This window comes from Thalassophryne amazonica, chromosome 1 (genome assembly GCF_902500255.1).
Source record: "Thalassophryne amazonica chromosome 1, fThaAma1.1, whole genome shotgun sequence".
In the NCBI taxonomy this organism is placed as follows: domain Eukaryota; kingdom Metazoa; phylum Chordata; class Actinopteri; order Batrachoidiformes; family Batrachoididae; genus Thalassophryne; species Thalassophryne amazonica.
The window spans coordinates 67,157,055-67,167,849 of record NC_047103.1 but is presented as its reverse complement, the minus strand read 5'-3'; the positions used below and the strand labels follow the sequence as shown (position 1 = coordinate 67,167,849).

The 10,795-nt window shown below is 40.0% G+C and overlaps 1 protein-coding gene across 1 annotated transcript in view; it reads right to left on the bottom strand.

Annotated features, from left to right (window-relative positions):
- Positions 1–6,227: 6,227 nt before the first annotated feature.
- Positions 6,228–10,795, bottom strand: part of LOC117507056 (cyclic nucleotide-gated cation channel beta-3-like) — a 105,021-nt gene continuing 100,453 nt past the window's right edge. Inside the window, exon 17 of the mRNA XM_034166809.1 lies at positions 6,228–6,464. Within this exon, the coding sequence (XP_034022700.1) occupies positions 6,458–6,464 (7 nt within the window). The 3' untranslated portion in view covers positions 6,228–6,457. The remainder of the gene's footprint in view (positions 6,465–10,795) is intronic.

Genomic DNA, 10,795 nt, shown 5'->3' with positions numbered 1-10,795 from the left:
GGAATGTCCTGAAAAAGTGCTATGTCCACATCTTCTACCATTTCTCTGGTAGTCAGATGATGTCCCGGATCAACACAGTGTTCACTTTAGAAAAGATCTGGTCGTTTCAGCCTGTCGATCGCCGCGCAGAGCGCCCTCCGCCATTGTGCGCCGTCTTTAAACCGGTTGTAACACTCCTTAATCTGTGTGATCCCCATAGAATCATCCCTGAAAGCCGTCTGAATCTTCCAAATGGTTTCTACTTGGCTGTTTCTCACAGTTTCTGGAAAAATTTGATGCAGCAAAGCTCCAAATCGTTCAGACATTTTCCTCACAATGAAAATCCGATGGGGGGGGGGCCACTGCTCACTCAAAGCGTGCTCACAGGCGAATGACGCAACCGACAGGCGTGAAAAAACTCACGCATGCGCACAAAGGTTCAAGCATGGCTGATTGAAGCGCACATGATTCAAATCCATATACAACCCCTGGCAAAAATTATGGAATCACCGGCTTCGCAGGATGTTCATTCAGTTGTTTAATTTTGTAGAAAAAAAGCAGATCACAGACATGACACAAAACTAAAGTAATTTCAAATGGCAACTTTCTGGCTTTAAGAAACACTATAAGAAATAAAGAAAAAAATTGTGGCAGTCAGTAACGGTTACTTTTTTAGACCAAGCAGAGGGAAAAAAATATGGACTCACTCAATTCTGAGGAATAAATTATGGACTCACCCTGTAAATTTTCATCCCCAAAACTAACACCTGCATCAAGTGGACTGACATGAATCACGTCTCCAACACGAGAGATGTCAATTGAAACAAAGGAGAGGATTATCAAACTCTTAAAAGAGGGTAAATCATCACGCAATGTTGCAAAAGATGTTGGTTGTTCACAGTCAGCTGTGTCTAAACTCTGGACCAAATACAAACAACATGGGAAGGTTGTTAAAGGCAAACATACTGGTAGACCAAGGAAGACATCAAAGCATCAAGACAGAAAACTTAGCAATATGTCTCAAAAATCGAAAATGCACAACAAAACAAATGAGGAATGAATGGGAGGAAACTGGAGTCAACGTCTGTGACCGAACTGTAAGAAACCGCCTAAAGGAAATGGGATTTACATACAGAAAAGCTAAACAAAAGCCATCATTAACACCTAAACAGAAAAAAAACAAGGTTACAATGGGCTAAGGAAAAGCAATTGTGGACTGTGGATGACTGGATGAAAGTCATACTCAGTGATGAATCTCGAATCTGCATTGGGCAAGGTGATGATGCTGCGTTCCAATGAGATTTATAAAGATGAGTGCCTAAAGAGAACATGTAAATTTCCACAGTCATTGATGATATGGGGCTGCATGTCAGGTAAAGGCACTGGGGAGATGGCTGTCATCATCAATAAATGCACAAGTTTACATTGATATTTTGGACACTTTTCTTATCCCATCAATTGAAAGGATGTTTGGGGATGATGAAATCATTTTTCAAGATGATAATGCTTCTTGCCATAGAGCAAAAACTGTGAAAACATTCCTTGCAAAAAGACATATAGGATCAATGTCATGGCCTGCAAATAGTCCGGATCTTAATCCAATTGAAAATCTTTGGTGGAAGTTGAAGAAAATGGTCCATGACAAGGCTCCAACCTGCAAAGCTGATCTGGCAACAGCAATCAGAGAAAGTTGGAGCCAGATTGATGAAGAGTACTGTTTGTCACTCATTAAGTCGATGCCTCAGAGACTGCAAGCTGTTATAAAAGCCAGAGGTGGTGCAACAAAATACTAGTGATCTGTTGGAGCGTTCTTTTGTTTTTCATGATTCCATAATTTATTCCTCAGAATTGAGTGATTCCATATTTTTTTTCCCTCTGCTTGGTCTAAAAAAGTATCCGTTACTGACTGCCACAATTATTTTCCTGATTTCTTATAGTGTTTCTTAAAGCCAGAAAGTTGCCATTTGAAATGACTTTAGTTTTGTGTCATGTCTGTGATCTGCTTTTTTTCTACAAAATTAAACAACTGAACATCCTGCGAGGCCGATGATGCCATAATTTTTGCCAGGGGTTGTAGTTTTTGCAAAAAATAAAAAGGTTGGATAGTTTTCTAACAGATCACGTACATATACACACAGACACACACACACATCTTCAACCACTTATCCAAGATCGGGTTCGGGTTGTAGGGAGCTAGAGCCTATCCCAGCAGTCATAAGGTGTGAGGCAGGGTACACATTGGACAGGACACCACATATACAGACACATTCACGCACAATTTTTTTAAGTTTCTAATCCTACTAACCCGCATGTCTTTGGATTTTGGAGGAAGCTGGAGCACCTGGAGGGAACCCACGCAAACATGGGGAGAACATACTAACTCCACACAGGAAAGCCACAGGTGGGAATTGATCCCATGATCTTCTGTGAGGCAACAGTGCTAACACTAAGCCCATTGTGCTGCTATATACGAGGTCTGTCCATAAAGTATAGGTCCTTTTATTTTTTTCAAAAACTATATGGATTTCATTCATATGTTTTTATGTCAGACATGCTTGAACCCTCGTGCGCATGCATGAGTTTTTCCACGCCTGTCAGTGACGTCATTTGCCTGTGAGCACTCCTTGTGGGAGGAGTCGTCCAGCCCCTCGTCGGAATTCCTTTGTCTGAGAAGTTGCTGAGAGACTGGCGCTTTGTTTGATCAAAAGTTTTTCTAAACCTGTGAGACACATCGAAGTGGACATGGTTCGAAAAATTAAGCTGGTTTTCAGTGAAAATTTTAACGGCTGATGAGAGATTTTGAGGTGATACTGTCGCTTTAAGGACTTCCCACGGTGCGAGACGTCGCTCAGCGCTCTCAGGTGCCGTCGTCAGCCTGTTTCAAGCTGAAATCCTCCACATTTCAGGCTCTATTGATCCAGGACGTCGTGAGAGAACAGAGAAGTTTCAGAAGAAGTCGGTTTCAGCATTTTATCCGGATATTCCACTGTTAAAGGAGATTTTTTTAATGAAAGACGTGCGGACGGGTCCGCGCGTCGGCTCGCAGCCGCCGCGACGCTCCGCCACAGGAAAAACACCTCTGTTGGAAGCCTTAAGGGCAAGTTGGAACAGGTCCAGCTGTTAAACAATTTCTCATATACTCACTCCACTGAAAGCCATCAAAAGCCGCCTGGATTTTACAAATGGTTATCAACACGGAGGTGTTTTTCCTGTGCCGCCGCACCGCGCCGGCTGCGTCCCGACGCACGGACCCGTCCGCACGTCTTTCATTAAAAAAATCTCCTTTAACAGTGGAATATCCGGATAAAATGCTGAAACCGACTTCTTCTGAAACTTCTTTGTTCTCTCACGACGTCCTGGATCAATAGAGCCTGAAATGTGGAGGATTTCAGCTTGAAACAGGCTGATGACGGCGCCTGAGAGCGCTGCGCGACGTCTCGCACCGTGGGAAGTCCTTAAAGCGACAGTATCACCTCAAAATCTCTCATCAGCCGTTAAAATTTTCACTGAAAACCAGCTTAATTTTTCGAACCGTGTCCACTTTGATGTGTCTCACAGGTTTAGAAAAAATTTTGATCAAACAAAGCGCCAGTCTCTCAGCAACTTCTCAGACAAAGGAATTCCGACGAGGGGCTGGACGACTCCTCCCACAAGGAGTGCTCACAGGCGAATGACGTCACCGACAGGCGTGGAAAAACTCACGCATGCGCACGAGGGTTCATGCATGTCTGACGTAAAAACATATGAATGAAATCCATATAGTTTTTGAAAAAAATAAAAAGGACCGTTACTTTATGGACAGCCCTCGTGTGTATATATATATATATATATATATATATATATATATGTATATATATATATATATATATATATATATGGTGCTTTCAGATCTGTTTTTAATAGTTAAGTGAGTTTGTCTATTTTCTTGAACAATCAGACATGCTTGTGTTTAGTTCATGTATTTACACATAAAAGGGAGCTGAAGCAGAAGTTGACAGCTAGTCGGAAGGTTTTCCATATTGGAGCTAATCCAGTAACTGAAACTTACTCCTCCACTTCAAAGCATGCACTTCTTTTAGTTTAACTCATAAACGGCAACCAAACCACATCATCTGCTTGACTGTGACATCCGATGAGTTAGCTCAAGTTATCCATTGGAGAGATTGCAGTTAGATCTCATGACTGTAAAACAGCGAGATCAGGTAGCTACGTTTTGGTCTTGTCACGCCTTGATGATTTAGCCAGCGTAAGCAGACATATGAAAAATACTGTGAATACGCTGGCATATGTCTAATAAGTTATGAATAAGTTTTAAGTTAAAATCATGTTGAAGCACGCTGATATATGTTGTAATATGGTGAGGTCGTAAAAAATTTTGGGCATCCACAATATTTTTGATATATGCCAGTGTATGGCTCATATGGGCCCACATGCGCGGACCATAAGTTGTAAATAAGTTATGTGATTGTTGACACACATTACTTCAAAGTTCTCATAAGTCGAAACACATCCATTGATTCTGTCCACTGATTGGTTGAACAACTGAAAGCTACAGTCCTCATGTGAACAGTTCAGAATGTTACAAATATTAAAACCATTCACGCACTGGGTACATATGAAGTCTTAATCTGACCTGTTAGGTTGTTTCAGTCGGATTCATCATCATAGCCTTCCAAAAATGTATCCACCTAAAGTGTCCTGATTTTGGAAACTGACATCTGAAAATACTTTAGTTCCTTGTCATGGCTGAAGAAACAGTGTTTTAAAAGAGGTCCCTCTGTGTTTTCAGCCTGAACCAGAGAACACCAGCGTCTTGTTCCACAACAAGAAAATAAGCATTTTAAAAGTTGAAAGAGTCACAGTGCATCTTTCATTCACGTTAGCATTTATCACAGCCAGTAGTCCACTCTTCCCGCGATGAAAATAAATCCCATGATCCACCAAGACAAAAATAAAATAAAATCTAAAAAAAATGTTAAATTACTCTGTTTGGTGTCCATGTAAGAAGTGAAAGAGGTGCAGATCTTATGGCTTCCTGTTGTATTGTGAACACATTACCCCACAGTTTGAGTGCAGCACCTCTAGTGATTTATTTATAGTGAATTTGTTAAGCGTGATAATTATTAATAGAAAATGCAAGTTTTGAAAATAACTGTAAAAATTAGTTAGAAATTTAGAATGATATATATATATATATATATATATATATATATATATATATATATATATATATATATAAGGTCCCTTTTTAACTGTTCAATTTCAATTTAATTAGCTTATAATGCGCCAAATCACAACAAAAGCTGTCTCAAGGTGCATTACATAAAACAATTCAACATAAAATTTAAATAAATAATTAAAAAAATTAAAATGCATAATTAAAAACAGAAGTAAAATAATAAAACAGATAAAAGAGTAAAAACTATGCATAAGAAAGAGAATAAAAATAGGTTTTCAGTCTTGACTTGTCCACAGACTCCGACTGCCTCACGATACGAAAAGGCTCTTTGACTTGCCGACCCATACCATGCTGACCTGGACTGCTCAGTGAAAACAGGGCTGTTGGCAGACACTGGCTAAATCGTCAAGGTGTGACAGGCCTATTAGCAACTGTTTGTTGCAAATAGGCTAAAGTTATCCAACCTGAGCCAACAAAAACACAGTCATGCAAATGTTTCGGCGAGCTTTTCAGTAATGTTAGCTTACCTGTCCAATGGGATACAAGCGGTGTTGATCCCCAAAACAAAATTAAGGTCCCTCCATTTCTAAAAAGCTGCACCGTTGCTGATCTGTGTGGGGTCCCCCCCCCCCCCCCCCCTTCTTTCCGGATTTGAATTGTGTTTGTCCTGGTGGACTTCTGCAGATAAAACTTTTGTTTCTTAGTTTTCTCTGAAGTCTCTTTCTTGTTGGAGCTGCTCATTTGTTGGTGTTAGCTGAGCCCATGTTGTCATCTGGACAAATTTAATTTGTTTTGCCGTACAGGAAAAATGCAGTCAGGATCATAACAAAACTGCCTACGTAAACATATGCTGACTTCACCCGTGGTCTTTTTGACAATGTAATTGCAGTGTACTGGATGGGCTGCAGTATGAAGGCTTTGTCTCTAGCTGTCATAAAATCCTCTTTCAGACTGCTTTAAGCTCTGTAACCATAGAACCATACTCTGGTACAAACAAACATTTCTTCACCACACACCAGCCCTGCTTTGTAATATTCAACTGATGTTAATGTATTACTGCTGCAGTAGGTTCATAACCACCTATTCCACCAGGGCATCACACAGAAGATGCAGCGGCGTGCTGTCTGATGTCATTCTGAAACATTCTGCTGAGGGTCCATGTAGCGTTGATCGTCTGAGGACAAAGGCAACTGTCCAGTGAATTGTTTACTAAGCAGTCTCTGTGATTTCATGTTTGCAGCTCTGATGGATTTGAAGGTAACTTCATATGTCCCCTGTTTTCAGTTGTGATCCCTCCGCTTATTGACTGTGGACACAAACAAGGAAACATTTGATTACAATATGCAAAATATGATGACCTTTGGCACTGCTTATCTCTATGGCTCCACTAGAGGGTGGTGCAGTGGATGCATAAGGCTCATTCTATTGGTTCTCCGACAAATGAAGCAATTGGTCATCTTTAACAGATAATCAGCACTATACACTGTCAGAACACACTTTTTAAAGAGCTGTGTCCCGTAAGGAAGGTGTTAATTACATCCACCATAGAGCTAATATTTTTTTCTCATTTATTATTATTTTTTTTTATCCCTTTTCAAAAAGTCAGTCTCAAAAATCTATAAACAGGTTTCAGTGAAATTTGGTGGAGAGACAAACATGTTGCAGAAGAGTAGATTAGATGTTGAGGCAGTTGTTGACATGTTCACTTATGAGTACCTCTATAATGCCTCCCATTGATTTATATGTATTTATGTTTTTTGCCTCCATTGACACTGACAATGTGAAGAAGAGATAAAGAAATGCACTCACGTTTAGAGTCTTTTGAATTCTGATCAAATTATAATCTGTTGGCTAAGTTATAGAGGAAAACAGGTCACATCGATACGAAAATTATGTTGTAATAAAAAGCATGTTCATACAAAAATATTTGTTGTGATGACTGACGTCACATCAAAATTTTAAGGTGCTCGGCAGTAAGTCAGATTTGTTTCTGGTGGGGGTTGGCCTCCGCTAGGGTTGCGCCTTGTTACCAATCCTGTTTGTGATATTCATGGATAGGATATCGGGGGGGAGGAGGGTTTCTGGTTTGGTGGGCTCAGGGTCTCATCACTGCTTTTTGCAGATGATGTGGTCCTGTTGGCTTCATCACCCGGTTCGCAGCTGAGTGTGAAGTGGCTGGGATGAGGATCAGCACCTCTAAATCTGAGGCCATGGTTCTCAGCAGAAAACCAATGGATTGCCTACTCCGGGTAGGGAATGTGGCCCCAAGTGAAGTTCAAGTACCCCTGGGTCTTGTTCATGAGTGAGGGGACAATGGAACGTGAGATTGGCCGGAGAGTCCACGCAGCAGGGGCAGTATTGCATTCGCTCTACCATACTGCTGTGACGAAAAGGGAGCTGAGCCGAAAGGCAAAGCTCTCGATCTACTGGTCAATCTTCATTCCTACTCTGGTCATGAGGGTTGGGTCATGACCAAAAGAACTAGATCGTGGGTACATGCGGCCAAAATAGGCTTCTTTAGGAGGATGGCTTGTGTCTCCCTTAGAGAGAAGGTGAGAAGCTCGGTTATCCGTGGGGAGCTCAGAGTAGAGTCGATGCTCCGTCACATTGAAAGGAGCCAGCTGAGGTGGTTCAAGCATCTGGTAAGGATGCCCTCTGGGCGCCTCTCTAGGGAGGTGTTCCAGGCACATCCATCTTTAAAGGAGACCCTGGGGTAGACCCAGGACTAGGTGTAGAGATTATATCTCCACACTGGCCTGGGAACCCCTCGGGATTCCCCAGATAGAGGTGGTTAATGTGGCCCGGGAAAGGGAAGTCTGGGGTTCCCTGCTATAACTGTTGCCCCCACAACCTAATTCCAGATAAGCGGTTGAAGATGAGTGAGTGGGTGAAAATTTTAAGACGTTATGTTGGTTTGTCTTAGCTAATTGTTAGTTAGTTGTTAAAGTTGGACACAAGTGTAATGGACTGCATGCAGGGTGTGACACTAGCAAACTTTCAGTTGCACTCTGACACGGTACGAGGAGAAGGTTAGGATGATTTTAATTTTCCACATAATGATCTTTATATGAAACAAAACAAACTATGGTCTGTATTGGATGCTGGGCAGTTTGCAGCATTGAGTGAATCTGTGTTGTTTACAATTCAGCAGGAGCTGGTCCTCTTCTTATTTAGTTGCACCAGCACATTTTAGCCTACCTAAAAAATTTCACAGCACCACAATAATACATTTTAATCATTGCCTTTTTGTCCACAAACCGATGTCAATACCACAGACCCCATGGTTCAGACCTTACAGATGCTTTTTGAGTCACAGAGCTTTAATATCTGAGTAATAACTATTTACATTTGTTGTCTGTTGTATTTATGGGTGATTCTTAGACTACGGGCACTTATTATGTCCTTTGATCATATTGTATGAAAAACAGAAAAAAGGGGAAATTTCACACTTTTATAGTTATCTTTACAATGAAAGTGTGTTAAGAAATTTGTTCTATCAGTCTATGATGACTTTTTCACCTTTTTTCAGCATCACTATATGCGAATATTGCCGTTTTGTGCTTGTCCCACACCCAGACTTTTGATCTTCAATGATAAAAATGAATGGTAAAGAAACGTTTTTTCTAATGTTTTAAAATATCTCTGAATAAAATATCAGTAAAATAATCAAAACATAATTGGGGTATTCAATGTCATACAACTGTTGTGATTTTTTTTTAAACAAAATGTAGTTGTCCCACACTATTGCCGTAATTTCCACCACAACACTGTAATGTCACTTTAAATAGTTTGTATGAAAGATTGTTTGGGTAGTTTCTATGGAGATAAACAGTGACATCAGAGCACATGTATATAGCGCCAAATCACAACAAACAGTTGCCCCAAGGTGCTTTATATTGTAAGGCAATGGTGTGGTGGAAATTACATTTACAAGGCCAATAGTGCCCGTAGTTAAAGAATCACCCTTATGCTAATGCTTATCTGTTTGTGCGACACTGAAAGTGTACTATGAATTTTAAAATCTCATCATGAAAACTCTTTGATCTGTTTGTGTTGATGGCCTTTGAAATATACAGTAGTGTTCAGAATAATAGTAGTGCTATGTGACTAAAAAGATTAATCCAGGTTTTGAGTATATTTCTTATTGTTACATGGGAAACAAGGTACCAGCAGATTCAGTAGATTCTCATAAATCCAACAAGACCAAGCATTAATGATATGCACACTCTTAAGGCTATGAAATTGGGCTATTAGTAAAAAAAGTAGCAAAGGTGGTGTTCACAATAATAGTAGTGTGGCATTCAGTCAGTGAGTTTGTCAATTTTGTGGAACAAATAGGTGTGAATCAGGTGTCCCCTATTTAAGGATGAAGGCAGCACCTGTTGAACATGCTTTTCTCTTTGAAAGCCTGAGGAAAATGGGATGTTCAAGAACAGCGTAGTTTGATTAAAAAGTTGATTGGAGAGGGGAAAACCTAAAGGCAGGTGCAAAAAATTATAGGTTGTTCATCTACAATTATCTCCAATGCTTTAAAATGGACAAAAAAAAAAAAAACAAACAGAGATGCGTGGAAGAAAACAGAAAACAACCATCAAAATGGATAGAAGAATAACCAGAATGGCAAAGGCTCACCCATTGATCAGCTCCAGGATGATCAAAGACAGTCTGGAGTTACCTGTAAGTGCTGTGACAGTTAGAAGACGCCTTTGTGAAGCTAATTTATTTGCAAGAATCCCCCGCAAAGTCCCTCTGTTAAATAAAAGACGTGCAGAAGAGGTTACAATTTGCCAAAGAACACATCAACTGGCCTAAAGAGAAATGGAGGAATATTTTGTGGACTGATGAGAGTAAAATTGTTCTTTTTGGGTCCAAGGGCCGCAGACAGTTTGTGAGATGACCTCCAAACTATGAATTCAAGCAGTTCACAGTGAAGACAGTGAAGCATGGTGGTGCAAGCATCATGATATGGGCATGTTTCTCCTACTATGGTGTTGGACCTATATATGACATACCAGGTATCATGGATCAGTTTGGATATGTGAAAATACTTGAAGAGGTCATGTTGCCTTATGCTGAAGAGGACATGCCCTTGAAATGGTGTTTCAACAAGACAATGACCCAAGCACACTAGTAAATGAGCAAAATCATGGTTCCAAACCAACAAAATGAATGCCTCGCAGATGTGAAGAAATCATGAAAAACTGTGGTTATACAACTAAATACTAGTTTAGTGATTCACAGGATTGCTAAAAAAGCAGTTTGAACATAATAGTTTTGAGTTTGTAGCGTCAACAGCAGATGCGACTATTATTGTGAACACCCCCTTTACTACTTTTTTTTTAACTAATAGCCCAATTTCATAGCCTTAAGAGTGTGCATATCATGAATGCTTGGTCTTGTTGGATTTGTGAGAATCTACTGAATCTACTAGTACCTTGTTTCCCATGAACAATAAGAAATATACTCAAAACCTGGATTAATCTTTTTAGTCACATAGCACTACTATTATTCTGAACACTAGTGTATAATTGGAAACAACAAAAAACTCAAACACGTCATTATTTGTTAAAGAAAAACTTTAGATTTAAAATTCTAATAACATCAAAACTATTCAAAGTGAATTGTGTTACATCAAAC